The sequence below is a fragment of the Sphaerodactylus townsendi genome, linkage group LG02 (assembly GCF_021028975.2).
Source record: "Sphaerodactylus townsendi isolate TG3544 linkage group LG02, MPM_Stown_v2.3, whole genome shotgun sequence".
Lineage (NCBI taxonomy): Eukaryota > Metazoa > Chordata > Lepidosauria > Squamata > Sphaerodactylidae > Sphaerodactylus > Sphaerodactylus townsendi.
This window is the reverse complement of record NC_059426.1, coordinates 127,290,491-127,307,619: the sequence shown is the minus strand read 5'-3', so window position 1 is coordinate 127,307,619 and position 17,129 is coordinate 127,290,491. Positions and strand designations below refer to the sequence as shown.

At 40.2% G+C, this 17,129-nt stretch overlaps 2 protein-coding genes across 2 annotated transcripts in view; one reads left to right on the top strand and one right to left on the bottom strand.

Moving 5' to 3' along the window:
* EIF2AK4 (eukaryotic translation initiation factor 2 alpha kinase 4) overlaps positions 1 to 11,039 on the top strand; it is a 53,724-nt gene extending 42,685 nt beyond the window's left edge. The window contains exons 28-39 of the mRNA XM_048484232.1: positions 245 to 415; positions 1,274 to 1,408; positions 1,502 to 1,609; positions 2,391 to 2,519; positions 4,729 to 4,815; positions 5,569 to 5,681; positions 6,746 to 6,804; positions 7,063 to 7,160; positions 8,263 to 8,331; positions 9,138 to 9,182; positions 9,366 to 9,484; positions 10,746 to 11,039. Of these exons, the coding sequence (XP_048340189.1) occupies positions 245 to 415; positions 1,274 to 1,408; positions 1,502 to 1,609; positions 2,391 to 2,519; positions 4,729 to 4,815; positions 5,569 to 5,681; positions 6,746 to 6,804; positions 7,063 to 7,160; positions 8,263 to 8,331; positions 9,138 to 9,182; positions 9,366 to 9,484; positions 10,746 to 10,803 (1,191 nt within the window). The 3' untranslated portion in view covers positions 10,804 to 11,039. The remainder of the gene's footprint in view (positions 1 to 244; positions 416 to 1,273; positions 1,409 to 1,501; positions 1,610 to 2,390; positions 2,520 to 4,728; positions 4,816 to 5,568; positions 5,682 to 6,745; positions 6,805 to 7,062; positions 7,161 to 8,262; positions 8,332 to 9,137; positions 9,183 to 9,365; positions 9,485 to 10,745) is intronic.
* Positions 11,040 to 11,271: 232 nt separating this feature from the next.
* SRP14 (signal recognition particle 14) lies at positions 11,272 to 15,798 on the bottom strand. Its single transcript, XM_048484234.1, has 5 exons — positions 15,656 to 15,798; positions 14,534 to 14,606; positions 13,917 to 14,029; positions 12,548 to 12,580; positions 11,272 to 11,643 (listed from the first exon to the last, which is right to left on the bottom strand). Exons 1-5 carry the CDS (start codon positions 15,677 to 15,679, stop codon positions 11,554 to 11,556), a joined length of 333 nt encoding a protein of 110 aa, XP_048340191.1. The 5' UTR covers positions 15,680 to 15,798; the 3' UTR covers positions 11,272 to 11,553.
* Between the last annotated feature and the right edge of the window lie 1,331 nt (positions 15,799 to 17,129).

Below are 17,129 nucleotides of genomic sequence, written 5' to 3'. Positions count from 1 at the left end.
TCTTTGGTCTTTACTGTCCACTGAGTGTTCTGTTTCAAGAACTTTTGTCCATTTCATTGTATTTATTTCAGATATGATTAAAAAGTAGCTAGAATTCTTCAAATACAAGCTTTAGGATGAGGAAGGTGTTTCCATGTACAAATGGCTGGATGTGGTTGTCCCATACTTGTGATCTCTTCAAACTGTCAGCCTGCAGTGCTTCATACCTCTGTGCTGTTATTTATATGCACCTCTTACTTTTCAGCTTGGTCGACTTTACAGATTTATTGAACAGAAGGGGGAGTTGCAAGACCTAACCCCAATGCTGAATACGCTCTTAAAACAAAAGACGGGGGTCTCCTCATTGGTGAAACTCGGTATAAAAGAACTAGAGGAAACAACGGATCTGTTAAAGAAACTTGGCATTAAACTTCAGGTTTGTAAGAGTGTCAGTCAAAATGGATCATACACACCACTGGATTCATGTTCCTTATGGGTCAGATCACTTTCTACATTACATGCCGCGTAGGAAAACATGAGCAATCACTAATGGTGTCACGTGTGAAATCTGTAATGTTTTGCAGTATGTTAGTACTGAAGTCTTGGAGGCTACTGTTGTGCGAGTTCTGGAGTTGAGCAGGTTGTTTGAATCCAACATATACAATAACATTGAAGGTACCTTAACAACAACAACATTTTATTCCAGCATAAGCTTTTGTGGACTAGGGCACATTTCTTCAGATGTGTGCATTGATCCTCACTAGGCAGCCATTGTATGTAAGAATATGGCCAAGGAGTCATGAAATCCAAGTTAAGGGTGAAATGTAATGTAAAATTCAAATATAATCAAGAAAAATGCAGAGACCATTTTCTAGTTATTGTAAGCTAGTTAACACTTGTAATGCATGAGGACCTGCAGGCGTTGCTAAGACAGTGAGAAGTTCTAAGTCTCTGTGCAAACCAGGGGGGGGGGGGGGGTTAACTCTGTTCTAGAGAATGACTTTTATTCTACTGCATAATTAAACATAATAGTTAGGGAATTTGCCTCATCTAAAGAGATTGTGATAGTATATTTTGTAATGAAGATCATGAACTATAAAAAATAGTGTCAAAATGAACATTTTAATATTGTATTTATTTTTTATTTTAAATATAATTTTATTGTAGTAACTTTTTTGATGCTTGGCAATTTCGGATTCTTATCCCATTCTGTATGTATACAAGGGTTATGGGGGGGTTTGCTGTTCATTACCGCCCGTGGCTAAGAAATTTTAACAGGCATGTTATCTTACAGGTGTCTATAAACTTGGGATTGGTTTATAAAATGCAGCTGCACAACGGCATTATATTTCAGTTTATTGCATATATTAAACGCCGTCAAAGGATAGTTACTGAGATTCTTGCTGCTGGAGGTAGATATGATCATCTAGTGAGTGTTTTGTTAACTTCTACCTTTTGAAATATTAAAAAGGATTTTCTCATTAATACTTCTGTGGATTAACTGAGCTGTTCATTTCCTTAGATTCCACAGTTCAGAGGACCGCAAGCAGTTGGACTGGTTCCTTTAGCAGTTGGAGTCAGCATAGCTGTAGACAAAATAAGTTCTGCAGTGTTGAATATGGAAGAACCTGTATGTTTGTGTTTATACTTTACATTTTTCATGTAACCAAGGACAGCATATGTTACTGGGAGTAGATCTTGCCTTTAAATGCTCTAAATTACATGTAACTATAGTAAATAGCTTTGGGATTTGACGATACTTATTTTCATCATTGTGATAGGAGTCCTAAATAGTGTGCAGGGGGGGAGTGGGGGAGGAAGTGTTGAATGTTCTGTTCACACACCTACCAGAGCAGAAGAGTACTTCTATCACCTGAATGGGGAAGGAATAAATTTTGCCAGTTTCCATTTCACATTGCAGTTTCCTGCACTACATCCCCACACCATTCACAATGGTCACAAAACTCTCAGGATTAAGTTTTTCAGAAGTGGGACAGGCAGAGCAAGTAGGAAAAGGTGACAAAGATCTATTCACTAAGTGGACTATTGCTCAGATTCTCTGGATCCAAGCAATGTCATCTTCCAATTGCAAAAAAACAGGAAGTCTGTAGAAAATAACTCAGGAAAAGCTCAGACAAATCTGAATTGCCTCCTCCAAAATGCATTCTTGGATCTTTGCCCTCAAACTGCGTGGATCTTTGCCCTCAAACTATGTGGAACTTTCAGGCAGCATGAAATACTTTGTCCTTGCAGTCAGTTCTTATGGGGATATGAACAGTGTTGAGAAACAAAGTATGACTTATGCCTGCTACAGTAGGATTTATTATTCTGTATTTATATAAGTTCACATTTAGCAGAGACAATTTTTCATTGAATCAATGCGTTTTTGGTTCTTCTTTTTTTTTTGACAGATTACAGTGAGCTCCTGTGAACTATTAGTTGTTAGTATTGGCCAGATGGCAAAGGCAAGAGCCATCAATATTGTCCAGAAGTTTTGGGCTGCAGGAATTGCTGCTGAAATAATGTATGATTGGTCACAGGTAACATTTATTTTCAATTCAAATCAAAGTTTCTTCACATTGAAGACCAGCACAGAATAAAACTAGATAAAAAAACAAAATATAGCAGTTCAGTAAAATAATGTACACATTAAAAGCAGCAAAGACCACATTAGATATCACATATAATTCACCAAGGACCTCCTAATCCTACTTGCAATCAGACCAAATTTTGCAACTGGGTGAGAAATTTCAGGATTCTTATCAGAAAGCATAAGTGAAAGATAATACAATCTATGTCTCCCTATATAGTTTGAGAGTGTAAAGGCTCTTCTGTGCTCTGGATAATCTAGGTGTGTAAGACAGGGCATCAGTACAACCCAGTGTTCTATCCTCAAGTCATGTAGAAACTTATTTCTCTGATTTAGGACCTGAATGGCCTAAATCAGGGAAATGAGTTACTATATGACTTGAGTATTTATATCTCAACATTCAATATATGCTATTTCATAAAAGCTCTAGGCTGATTGTAAGCCAGGGACAGAAGTTGCTATGCAAGACCACACATGTGTAACTTGTTATTTAAAGATTTTATCCACAGTGAGGTAGAAAAAATCTTGCAATTTCTAAAGGTTGTGAGACCTTTAGAGAAGGAAACACAAGTTTTAACCTCCAAATGTGAAACACTGAACAGTACCTGAAAGACTGATTTCAAAAAATTTCTGGCCCACTCCATCAAGACAAAACTTGACATAACTCCAAGAGGCACCCTATAAATAACCTGGGCAAATGGTTTGGTCATAAATAGCTTTAAAGCTGCTGGAAGACAATGGCCCTTTGTTTTCATTTGGACAGTGGTCCAATGGTGTGGCGGGGGGGGGGAGAGAGCAGACGGTCATGTGGAGGGTGCATTTTGGCCCCCTCCCTCTCCCGCCGCCATGCGTCCAGCCACTAGCCAAACTCCCCTAGCCTTCCATCTCACTCCCACCGAACTTCCCCTTTCACTGTGCGCACCAAGGCCAACAACAATACTCTGAAGGTGGGGACAAGGCCAGAGAGGCCTTGTCCATGCTCTCAGTTTGTTGTTGCTGGCCTCAGCGTGCTCTACAAAAGATCTGCATTTTTTTGCTGCCTGGGACTGGGCACCAGGAGGACACCGTTTCGTAAAGGTACCCTCTATATTGGTCTTGGGCCCTGGAGCTGGGTTAACAATGTTTTTCCTCAGGTCATCTGAGGGGAAAAATGCTCAATAATCCACTGGTCAGCCAGTGGCATTATAGAGACCATGTCAACAAGCTTAGAGATGTTGTAGAACATTCATCTTTCTTTTGGAAACTTCACTGTCATTCTGTAGCACACAGGAAAGGAGAAACTATGGATTGGCTCACAAGAATCCCTTCCATTAAGTGCTTTCTGCAATTTGGTGATATAGGGCTGGCAACAATGCAGCCATTGTACCTTGCAGACAGAAACATATTGATATAACTTTTGCTACTATACAAAAACTAGGGATAAAAAGAACATACTTATTCAAGTTGAGGACTTGCAAAGAAGGGGTACTATACCTTTCCAATTGGCCTTCCTGACCCTGACGCCCCCTTTACAGCTCCTGCTTCCTCCCCTCCCAGTTACCTCTCACTTCTTAGCCGCTGCTTCCCTCGTCCTTCTTATTTCTTCCCACCCATTCCTCATTCACAGCATCATCTGAACATCTAAACCTTTTTTCCACATTCCCTGACACAGTCCACCCAAGCCATGGGCATTCTCCTGGTTGCCATGAAAGGACTTGCAGGAGGGGTGCAATCTCTGTTGCAAACAGCACCATTAATTTTTTTTTAATTTCTCCATTACTTTTTAAACTTTCAGATATTTATTTGCTCAAACCTGGCAGTGCTCCTGGGTTTGTAGAAAGTTCTACTCGAGCACTGGAGTACAGATCTTTTGAACCAAGTGCAGCTCTTAAATTATATCTAGAAACCTTCTCCACCTAAACAAAAGTCATTTTTCAAAGTATGAAAAGATGTGATGGCTCCTGTATGAGTGCTGTTCTTAATATTTAGCCTAATTACAGAACAGGAGATGAGTACAAAGACATTATACTCACAAAACAATATTTAACCTAGCAGAGAATACACATTCCCAGTTTGGGATATATAGATAGCTTTCTAACCGCTTTGGGGGTGTGTGTGTGAAAAAAGATTCACTTGAGCAATGCTACGTGTTCTGATTTGTTTCTCTCATCATTTTTCAGTCCCAAGAAGAATTACAAGAATATTGCCGATGTTCTGGGATCAGCTATGTAGCTCTTATCTCTGATAAGGAGGGAAACTATGTAAAGGTAAAATGTTGGGGCCTACTTCTTGCATTTATTCCATCTATACTTCCTTATGTACCCACACACTCTCAGCCACCTCAGCACTCTTTCCCTAGTTAAAACTCGATTTAGTTTTTATTTTTGAAAGGCCTGGAGTGCCATGAGACTGCCTTCCATCGTTTTTCTGCTTTCTTAATCTCTATGTAGTTTTGTTCTCATTTTTGAGGATTGGACTTTCATCCTTCCCATTTTTAAAAAAATTGGCAACTTTTATTCATTGCACACACTAAGGAAATCACAGGCTTGGATCCCACAGAGCATTTCAGGGTTGGGGGCTATTTTCGCTTCTTCCTTCTTCCTGCTGCAGACCTCTGACCCTCTTACTGTTTCTTAAGGTTTCTTTTTTCACAGGATCAGTATTCCTGGGACATTTGAGTTGCAGCAGAAGGGAAATGCAGGGAAGCTGCACTGAAATCTCCAGTGGATCCAAGCCATAATTTTGTCACTGGAAAAATGTTGAGGAAGTTAGAATTGCAGCTAGGGCACATTTTGATCATCGAGGCAAGCTCTTCAAGATAGTCGCTTGTTGTTTCTAGAAATCTAAGACTGGACTTCCTTCTATTGCAGTAACAATCCTATCACTGCATCCGATGGTTACCTTGAAAAGGGAAACAATATCTTTTATTTTGTACTGTATTTCCCCTCACCTTTCCAACTGTAATTACTCATTTTGGATTCACAAGTAGAAAGACCTTTAAACATTGTTATGTTTTATAGGTGAAATCATTTGAAAAAGAAAGACAGACAGAGAAAAGGATTTTGGAGGCTGATCTAGTAGATCACGTGGCCCAAAAACTGAAAACCAAAGTCTGTGATGAAAGAAGTAACAGGTAGCAGTTATGCAATTAATGGGGGTGGGTGGGAATGATTAACATTTTGTTGGAAACTTGCTTGAAGCAAAATCCTTCGCTAAATGATCAGTTCAGTAAAGGATTTTCCTATTCTTCTTCTTTAAAGAGTTAAGAATAGTATCTCAGGTGGCTCCAGTCTCTGAAATGTCTTCTCATATACAAGTTGAGGTGACATAGTTTGCTCTCTGTGCACCCTAAATTAAAATTATATTGCTTGAAAAAATATTTGGATGTTCTAACAAAGGAGGAAGGAAAGATAAATGCAGTACAACTCTTAACTCCTGGACGGAACGTACTTTTTTAAATGCAAAAACACCTATGATTTTTTTTAGTTTGGGACTCTTGAAGTCAGCAAAACATTTCTTGTGAGTGGAACATTTTCACCTTCCCTCTGCCACTGCAGCCCCAAACGCACCTGGCCTAGGAACAACATGGGGGGGGGAGCATTTGGGGCTGCAGCAGGAGGTTAGGGAAGTGAGAAAGTTGCACTATGCAGGCAGAAAGGCTGTTGTGCTTATCTGTTGCTCAGTTAAGTTTATCCCATGGTAAAAGTTGCCACGTGATCAAATTTTCAGGTGCCCTTCAAGCAGCTACATTTGTCTTGTCAGTTTATGAGCACGTTCCTGTAACACAAATTTTTATGAAGGACATGACTGAAAGCACACTCGTTGGAAATATGCAAAGTGATCAATACCAGTTGGACATGCTGTGGTGCAGCATTTTGCACAGGCAAAATTATAGGTGGATTCTGCTATTGGTTCAATAACTACATATTTAAAAATTAGTGTAAACGCCAAACCTTGTATTCTGATGCAGTCACTTACCAACTCTTGATGTATTAGACCGTTATACTATTAATACATACTTCGCATAGATGAAATGTTATATGTCTGTTATAGCTGCAACCTGATTTCATTGTACCTTGATATTAGGCACTTGTAAGACTCTGGGATGTTTTGATTCCAGCCCCATTTTTATCAAATGCTGAAGAACAGATAAAAGTAGTTTCTAACCTTTACCTATTTGCTTGCTCTTTGTTTTAGAGAAACCTCAGATAATTTGCCAGTACAGAATCTAAAGGGATCATTCTCTAATACTTCTGGTATGTACAATAATCCAGTATTGACCACAGAGCTTCTAACTTTAAAAAAATTGTTCAACCACATCCTGAAAATATTTATGTTCACTTTATAAATTTTTCAGTGGAAAATTCAGTTTTGTTAAAATTTTGTCTGTTTTCTATATTTGTAGAAACCAGCAATAGTTTGAAGTAGTGGCATATTGCAAACAGGTTTTGTTATATTACTGTGTTGTGTTTGTGCATTCATCAAATAAAAAAAAATTAATTTTGGGGCCTTAGGTATGTCTGAACCACATGGAGCTGCAGTAATACCAAACATCTGTATTGTCCCACCAGAGAAGTTGTCTGCAAGTGCCAGGCGGCGTTGTGAAATTCAGGTATTGCAGATGTAGCTTCCCTCTGTTGCTATTCACTTTTGATTCTGAACCCTTGCCATATGCAGCTCATATGTCCCAGAGGAGAAAGACCAATGGGATAACCTGCAGTAACTACAGTGAGTTTCAATGGGTGCTCAGCATTGTATTTAAGATTTCACTGTAAATGTTACACCAAGTTTCTTAGATTTCTTCCATGCCCATAAATTCCTCAGTGTTACTTTCCTTCCAGTATTCCAGACCTCACCTGGAATATTGTGTTCAGTTCTGGGCACCCCAATTCAAGAAGAATATTGACAAGCTGGAATGGGTCCAGAGGAGGGCCACCAAAATGGTAAAAGGTCTGGAATCCATGCCCAACGAGGAGAGACTTAAGGACCTGTGCCAGCCCCTCCCTCTTCTGCCGGCTGCCCCGAATCCATGGCATTGAATGGCACTGGCCATTCTCTCCACACTGGAGGGGGTCCGGCAGAGTCTGGGGAGTGGCTCTGCCCCACAACCCCAGACACAGCCTAAGTCAGACTATTCATCCATCCTGTTTTCTCCACTCTGCCCAGGATCTCTCTCATAGAAAAATCTTCCGAACATTTGGGACCTGCAATACTTTACTGGTGATTCGAAGCATTTAATCACACACCTTCAGTATGTAAAGCAGATGCTGTACTACTGACTGACAGCCTCTTTGTCTGTAATACTTATTTAACCTTTGAACTAATTCCCCTGTGGAACAACTACAGCACATCTCGGGTATTCTCTATTAAACAGCATTTGGACTTTATTTCCTTCCCAGAACAATATGGGAGAGGGAGAGTGTTAGTAGCCTTCCTTGTTAGCAATTATATAATTTTCAAATCCTACGAGAATAGAATTAATGGAACATAAAATCCATTGTCTATCATGAAGGTTAGACATGCCAATGTAAATGCAGAAGAATATCTGCACAGTTAGTCATTCACAATTATGTACAATGGATTGTGGAACAGCTCATGAAAGTGTGTGTTGAAAGCATAACTTTTAATGAAATTACTTAATTTTGCTTTAATTCAAAAGCAAACTTCCAGTTTATATATGCTAATTTCTTTATGAATCCAAACATAATTTTCAGGTACAAACGAGACTCCAGACCTGCATTGCCACCCTGCAGCAGAAATCAAGCGAAGTGGAAATTTTAGCAGTAAGTCACTTTGTTCTTCAGGCTCTTTGTCTTCACAGATTTAAACATTGTTGAAACACTGAATTTCCAGCTGGCTTCAGGGATGATAGTGATGGAAGTATCAGTTCTTCTGACACAGTATTGCTGTAAGAGACTATAGTGAGCTCAGTTTTCCAGTTAGGTTTATGGCAGCTGGCACAGTGTAAGTATTAAGCAGAAATTAAAGGAGAGCCTGAGTCTGAGGAACTAATAGTTTGACAGTCACTTAGGAGCCTAACAGCCCAATCCAGATCCCGGGGGTGATGCTGCTACCAAGTTGCCATGCCGCCTCCAGGCAATGTAGGGAGGCAGTTAGAAGAAAAAAAAGTCTCAGCATGCAAAAGCCCTCCATAGGGTCAATGGAGTTACACCGCCCCTTTGGGTGGGATAACTCTGAGCCCCAGGCTGTGGTGTTTACAGTGCTAAACCCTACGTGGAAGCTGACTAAAGTCAGGTACATCCCCAGGAATGCCCCCCCCCCCCCCCGCCCCCCATGCCAGCATCCAATTGGGTGTCTCCATTACTCTGCAGAGTTTCTGACTTCCAAGTTTCACCAACTTGGTTGTTCCTTACACCAGTAGAGGGAGCAAACATATCGACGTTGCCCTCCTTTGTGCCCTAAAGACATCCTCCCTCCCCAGGATTGGGCTGTAATGCTTCCTGCTTTCAGATGTTCTGAGTAGCATCATTTCAGAGTACCAAATTTTAAAAACAATTAACTTAAGGCACAGTCTCTCAAACTTGTCCTAAATGTCAGATATAATTTAATGTTTTGTAATTTTTTGCAGGTAGATCTGCCAAAAGAAACTATCACACACTTTTTATCCTTGGAGGTAAACCATGAATTTCTAAGTCCAGTTATTTTAACTATACGTCTTCAGCACTCTATTGTAACAATGCCAGAGTGGAAATAGCAAAAATCAAGCTAATCTTCATGACACTTAAAACAGAAGCATCAACTGCAGTCACATCTTTAGATCTGTAATAAAACAATTGCTTTAATTTTTTTCCTTTAGTGTGATGCAGATGAACAAACTTTTTATATGACTGTGAAACAACTGATGTCACGATTGCCAAAGCAGAGATATTTAAAAGCTGTGTGTGATGAAATCTATAACATCAAAATTGAGAAGAGGTATGAACTTGTATGCATAATAAATAATAATCTGTCATTTAATATCACAGATAGTCCACTGGTTTTAGAAATAGCAGCCTGTAAGAAACGTGTCGGAACAATCTCATTTAGGTGTAGGCTTTTAGTTCTAACAGCCCCTGTCACCAAGAAACAGAATTTAAGGTCTGACTAGTCAGACGCATTCTCATTAGCCTCCACAATTCAAGGCATGTCACAAGATTGCCATTTGGAACACATTTCAGAACTGATACTTATGGCAAGCTCGTCTACAGTCTGGAAATATAATTAGCCTTCACCTCACTGCTCACAAAGAAGGTACCTTTTCATTTTGGTAAGGCTACTGTACTACTGTAAAGTACTCTGCACGGATCTGCCCTTGAACTCCACTCTGAAAGTCAAGTGAGTGTCGAATGTCAGAGTATGCATCTCTCACCTATTCTGTAATCACTCCACTGGTTACTGATGAGTTACCAGGTTTAGTTCAAGGTAGTTGTCATTGGCTATAAAGCACTTCATTGCCTTCAACCTGCATGCCTGCCTCCTAAGTCTTTCTGAGGCTATCTTGCAAATGTGTAAGGCTGACAGTTTTGTGTATGTGTTCTCTTTCTGGCTTTCTACCTTGTGAAATAGTCTGTCCGAGATCAGAAAGGTTCCAAGACTGCTACCATATTGCAGAATGTTCAAGCCACAGTTATTCAGGAGGGCATTTCATAAAAGATATTAACTGCAGAATAATGGAATAGTTTCAGAGTATATTTTTCATAAGGGACTAAATCATAGTCTATTGCAGGGGTCTGCAACCTGCGGCTCTCCAGATGTTCATGGACTACAATTCCCATCAGCCCCTGCCAGCATGGCCAATTGGCCGTGCTGGCACGGGCTGATGGGATTTGTGGTCCATGAACATCTGGAGAGCTGCAGATTTGCAATGCTTATTGTAGAGACCACCTAGCGATTTTAACTGCTTTTTTACTTCTGCCTTTGTAATTCACTTTTTGCCTTAGTTTGCTGGATGAAGTCTTACTAATTTTTTAGAAATGTTTTGTAATCCACTTTGAGCATCAGTGAGAAGGAGCAAATAAATGCCATTCATTTGTGAGTGCTGCATGAAGACAATTCATCAATTATCCAATAAAGGAGTGCAAAGTCTATCAGTTCTTTAAATATATGCAAACTAAATTCCCTTGTAATAAGACAGATGAATCAAGTTTTCTAAATGCTTAAAGTAATTCAAATGTTCTACCTCATTTCTCCTTTCCAGAGTGCCTCTTCTTGTCCTGTACAGTTACAGAGACGACTACTACAAAATTCTGTTTTAATCACATGTTCTATCAGTCGGAACAGAAGCTGAGTATTATAGTATGGAAACAAATACATTTTATATTGCTGTGAAGAACTATTTGCACTTAAGATAAATCCTAAATTGGGATAATTATAGCTTTTTGAATATTGGACTCGTTTGTTTAACTCTTTCCTTATGTATTATTTGAAACTGCAATCTTTCTGCTAATGTATTTGTACAGAAGCCATTTTTTATAAAGTGCTGTTTTGATGCCTGGGGTGTTATTTCTTCCTAGTTTTAAACTGACGCCATCTGTCAGTCTACTACAATACTGGGAGATAGTATTGGGTAGTAGAACTCAAGATTCACAAAGAGCTGTGATATATTATTTTTAATAAGGCTGGATCCTAAATACACACGTTGGTTTCTAACAGCTGTTTCATCTTTCTGCTCCTGACCTCATGCAGTAAAGGATCTCAAGTTGTTGGAAGAAAATACGGTACAGTTTAGTATAACAGCATTCAAAGTATTTATTTCTTAACCATTTTGCAAAAGAATAATTCCCCAACCACCACCCTCTGCCAGAACAATACAAGTACAAAACTAATCAGCTGTTATAATGGCTATGGTGTGTATGTGTATATATACATAATCTGTCTACCACGGCCCAAATGCTTAAATTCCAGTTAACAGGTAGAAGTGACATCAACAGATATATAGTGATATGAAGGATAAACATCAAGAGCTAGTTTTTGGGTCCATTGTAGCAACAGAAACATTTGCTCCATCACTGTGTTGCTTTGCTTTTCTTATTTTTGCTTTTCTTGTCTTTCTTCTTTAAGCCATCCATGTTAGCTCTGAGCAAATTGGAATAGGCCTGTAATCAAGATACACACATTCAGATGTCATGGTTAAATGATAGGTCTTCAATAGTCTCATTTCTATAGTGCTAGTATGCTTAAATGGGACCATCATTTATAGTAAGTATTACGAGGTGATACAGTGGCAGCACAAAAACATTTTGGTCACAAAACCCCTTGTAGTGCCACTGTGTTTTGATAGTAGTACATAAGATTTTAGGCATACCTGTAGACTACCATACACCACACTTTCCCAACATATAAACCAAAAGATCCATTCACAGAAAGGTCAGATAAACATTTACGTATTGGCCTGGAAAGTGTTTGCCCCTCTTTAAAAAAAACCATTCAGGCAATGATGGGGTTTCCAAAGTACCATCTTCCTTTGTCCACCCTAAATACCCAGGAAGAGAACAGATTTATCCCAACAAGAAACAAGATTCTGTTTATGGGATGGGAAGGTTAGTTGTGGACATCTTCAACTACCTACACAGACTCACAAACATTTACTTGACAGACTAATGTAGGGAACTGCTTGACCCACAGATGTAAGACTGCTCCATTGCTTTCCCCTGTTTATCACACAGGCCTGGTGTGTTGTCTGTGAGCTTTAGACTAGTGGCTACCATTTCAGGTCACCGCACTAGCCCAGTCCACCTTCACCTGAAACAACTATGAGATAAGAGTTAATCTCTAAACTACCTAAAGGATTCCCAAGTAACAGAACTCCCTTTTTCTTTTTACCCCTTCTCCTTTCCAGTGCCCTGATGGACTATTAGTCTATTGCTGTGGTAGAGAGATAAAAAAAGGATGTGATTTGACTTTCTATTACAGTGGCACACAAGTGTTGTATCAGACAGTTTACTTTGTAAAGTTAAATCTTAAAATATTCAGGAAAAGAAATACTGGGTATAAACTTACCATCTGGAATTTGTTTACTTCCTTTGAGCTTACCTATAAGGAATCAAGTCAAACATTAAAGAACCATAGGGTGAAATAAAGTGCCTGTTTATATATTCACCAAAACCTATTAATCCCACCAATTGCCACTTCTAGCTGAATTTATCGGGTTAGAGTCTTCACTCTTCACTGCCACAAGACAGCCCTTAAACCAAACCCCCCCCCCACAAAACCCCTCACCTTAACAAGAACTCTGATAGGATCCACCCCTTAATATCTAATGCAGGACACTAATAGCTCAAGGCAATGAACTGAGAACACCCTCTTCAAACATCTTTAGAGTTAAAACACCATTTGGAATATTTATGGACTATGGAGATATGTCATTATGAAAATATGTACCATATATACTCGTGTATAAGTCGACCCGCATATAAGTCGAGGCACCTAATTTTACCACAAAAAACTGGGAAAACTTATTGACTCATGTATAAGTCGAGGGTGGGAAATGCAGCAGCTGCTGGTAAATTTCAAAAATAAAAATAGATGCCAATAAAATTACATCAATTGAGGCATCAGTAGGTTAAATGTTTTTGAATATTTATTTCAAAGAAAAACAGTAAACTGGCTCTGTAAGTGGAAAAGAGGGTCAACAAGAACAATATGGTATCAACAATAACTTTAAAAGTACAAAAACCTTAGCTCAACCAGCAACCAAGCTAAAACACAAGAGTTAAAATCCTTCAAAACTGGATTCCTCATCATCATCTGTATGTCCAAATGTAACCCAACTTAGATTTTAAGAGGGATAGTATCAGAAATGGAAAATCTACTATTAGCTTCCATTGTAAACAATGGGGGATGGGGCATCCCCTTTGGGGGTCAATAACTTTTGATCCCATGACCCAAACTTCACCAAACCTGGCTGGTATCATAAAGAGACTCTCCTGATGAGACCAGCCAGGTTTGGTGAAGTTTGGTTCAGAGGGTCCAAAGTTATGGACCCTCAAAAGGGTAGCCCCATCTACTAATAGCTCCCATTGAAAACAATGGGGAATGGGGACATCTCCTTTGGGGGTCCATAACTTTGAACCCCCTGAACCAAACATTACCAAACTTGGCTGGTATCATCAGGAGTGTCTTCTGAGGGTACCCTGAAATTTTGGTGCCTCTAGCATAAAATTGCGCCCCCTGCTGGCCGGCAAAGTAAAAACACAAAAAATTTTAATGACCCGCATATAAGTCGAGGGGAGCTTTTTCAGCATTGAAAATGTGCTGAAAAATTCGACTTATACATGAGTATATACGGTAACTCCTTATCCACTCTGTAGACTTCCTTTCATTTTCACAGCTTACATTAGGATTCCACTGAATTAAACCAAGGACTTACCACTGTACTTATCTTTTTCTTCCCATCTGTTGCCCTCAAAAGGCATTTGTTATCTACAGGCTCAAAACCCTCCACATGGCCCTTTCGTGGGATGGGTCTTGTCCTACCATCATCTGTATTAAAACAAAATTATGCAAAATACAGGCTAGCAAAAACTATAGTACAGGGTCCAAGGATGGCAAGAGAAAGCTTAATTGCAGATTTGATTTGTACATCTATGGTTTTTGAGTTTTATACTATATTAGAGATGCTTTCACAGAATCCTAATTTGGAGGAATGAGAGCCAGTTTAGAACATTAGGTGGCAATGTGTCTGCCTTACACAGTTAAAAGGTGTATTTCTGGAAGCTTGCTGAAGAAACAAGCATGGGGAATCCTCCAGTATGTACTAACCCCCCCACCCCCACCCCTTTCTGAGGCTCCAGTTGAATCCGGCCATGAAAGCCTTTGAAAATACACCTTCCACTGTTCTCACTACTTAAACGAAGAGAAGTAACTCTTACTATTTTAAGAAAACACACGACCAGTATTAAATGTATCATGGTTTCTAATAAAAATAAAATTATGCAAGGCAAATGTACTGACATGTCTAATATTCTCAGCAATTTCAATACTTACATTTCTTTAGCGTTATATAAACACTGCCTGTAGATCTGCATTTCTGAAAAAGCCTCGTTAGCTCTGTCAAGAACTACAATAAAAAAAAAAGAATTGTTGAAAGAAAAAGTCTAAGTTTTAAAGAGTACTTGTCCAATTATTATTCACAGTGTAATCAGGTTCCAGGGTCATGTTCTTAATCATAACAATGGAGTCTCTTCCTTTGCCAAAAACCTTTAAGTACAAACCAGCACAGAGTTAAATAACTTTAAGCACCACCAGCTTGAGCCAAAACCTGATGATCTTCAAAGGCACCACTGTTTAATACCCTCCATAGACTCCATAGAATTTAGACTCCATAGAAGAGGAAAATAAACGAGGAAACTTCTTCAGCAAATTTCTCCCAACTGCCTCCAATAATTAAATGCTTAAGAGATTAAACATGTTCAACTCAAAGAAGGTAAAGGTGACTTTCACAAAACGCCAACCTTAGAGTTCACTTCAGCCTTTTCAACGATCCTGTTTTCCACTTCCTCTGCTGCACGTTGAACAGGATCTAATGTGAGCCAAAGCTAAATCCTGGATCTCGTTAAATAGAGCCGCTTCTTGGCAGCTGCAGAGAGCATTTCTCCCTTCCATGTAACTTAATGGAGAAAATGTGTCAATAGCACTGAATGGGATAATTCAACACCGGCGTCTCTCGTCTCAAAACAAAGGGTGAAGAGGAGTCGCCGCCTTGGGTTTCCAAGCCAGATTTCAAGGATGACGGAGAAAGGGCTGGATTATGAAGCCTATTCTACCAAAGACCTCCCTTCCTCCCCGCGCCCATAAACCCCCGATCGACACCGAGGAGGGGCTACTATTCGAAAGAAATTCCGAGGCGTCAGCGTGTTAATGTATTGCAACAAATTAAGACCAGAAGCTCTGTGAAATAAACGTGGTTAGCCTTCAAGGCGTCACTGGACTTCTGTTCCCGTTTGCTGCTATTCGCAGCCCTGAGAGAGCGAGGCGCCCAGGCACTGAACGAAGAGTTGGCGAGGCTGAAGGGGCTCGCTCTGCCTGCCTGCCTGCCAGCTGGGCAACTGTTCATCCCCTACCCATACTCAGTGCAGGTGGAGGGACAGGGGGAAGCGACAACAATACCTGTTCGCTCTCCAGCAACACCATCGCGCTTTCTTCGTCTCCTCTCTTCGACCAGCACCCAGCAGTTATGAACACCTAGTCACACTTCCCAGCTGCAGCCACCGGCCCGGAAACGGAAATAGTACGAAGCATTATGGAGTAGGTGGATGTAGGCGGTGAGGTTATGAAGGAAACGGTACGTCGTTTGGCGACTCGTTGCTGCCCTCTTGAGGCTCCAAGAGGTGCTGCAGGCTCAATGCCATAGGACTCGTGGCGCTTCGCAGCGGCCGAAAAGAGTTTTGAACGAGGAGCATTGCGTTATAGTGGGTGAGGCCAATAGGCTGCCCAGCGGCTGTCAAGGGTCTCGGGCGGAGGTCTTTGGCCCTACAGCAATAGCGGATTCTGCACAGCATGTTTATAATGAGCTGCAATCGTTATTCATGAACTGGAAAACAAATTCATTTATAACTCGTTATAAACATGCTGTGCACTATAGTTTTCAGGCCAAAGACCTCCATAGTTCTGTTTGCCATATCCAGTGTTTATTTTGTCCTAACTTGGATAGCCTAGACTAGCCCAATGTTGTCAGATCTCAGAGGCTTAGCAGGGTCACCATGGTTAGTACTTGGATAGGAACCAATCAAGTCAATGCAGAGTTGCTGTGCAGAAGCGGGCAATGGTGGGACACCACCTCGGAAATCTCTTGCCTTGAAAAATCCATATTTAGCATGAACCTTGCCTCAGCGTTAGAAGGACTTGCCATGCAGAAGGTCCCAGGTTTAAAGGTTAGCATCTGCAGTTAAATGAACCTAGTAGTAGGTGATGTGACAGATGTTCTCTGAAAGACCTCTGCTCAAGATCCTGGAGGACTACTGCCAGTCTGAGTAAAAAATACTGACCCTGATAAAATTCTGATTCATACAGCTGCCAATTTCCAGGTGACACCTAGAGATCTCCTGCTATTACAACATCCCCAGGCAATGAAGATTGGTTCCCCAGGAGAAAATTGTTGCTTTAGAAACATGACTTTATGCCATTATACCCCACTGAGATCCCTCCCCAAACCCTGTCTTCTGAGGCTCCACCTCAAAAATCTCCAGGTATTTCCCAACTCACATCTGGCAACTCTGAGGCAGCTTCAATGTTTTAAGGTGTCTGGCCTTTGTACTTTACTTGATTAGATTGTATTTTACATAGTTTTCACCTTGTACTTTAATTAAGTTTGCACATGGGCTAGATGTCTGTTGTGGGGAGAAGGGGGGAAAACGATTGTAAACTGCTTTGAGACTCTTCAAAGGTAGAGAAAAGCAGGATATAAAAATCAACTCATCTTCTCCAAAGAAAATCTGCTCTAGTTGAATTCCTGTTGTTATGACCATATGAGTCCTGCCAGGAAAAAAGTGGTTATCCTGTTGGGTGGACAATGCATTTCACAGTCAATCTGCAGATACACAACAATAGTTAGCAATTGTACAGTGTGTTTGAATGCTCAAAA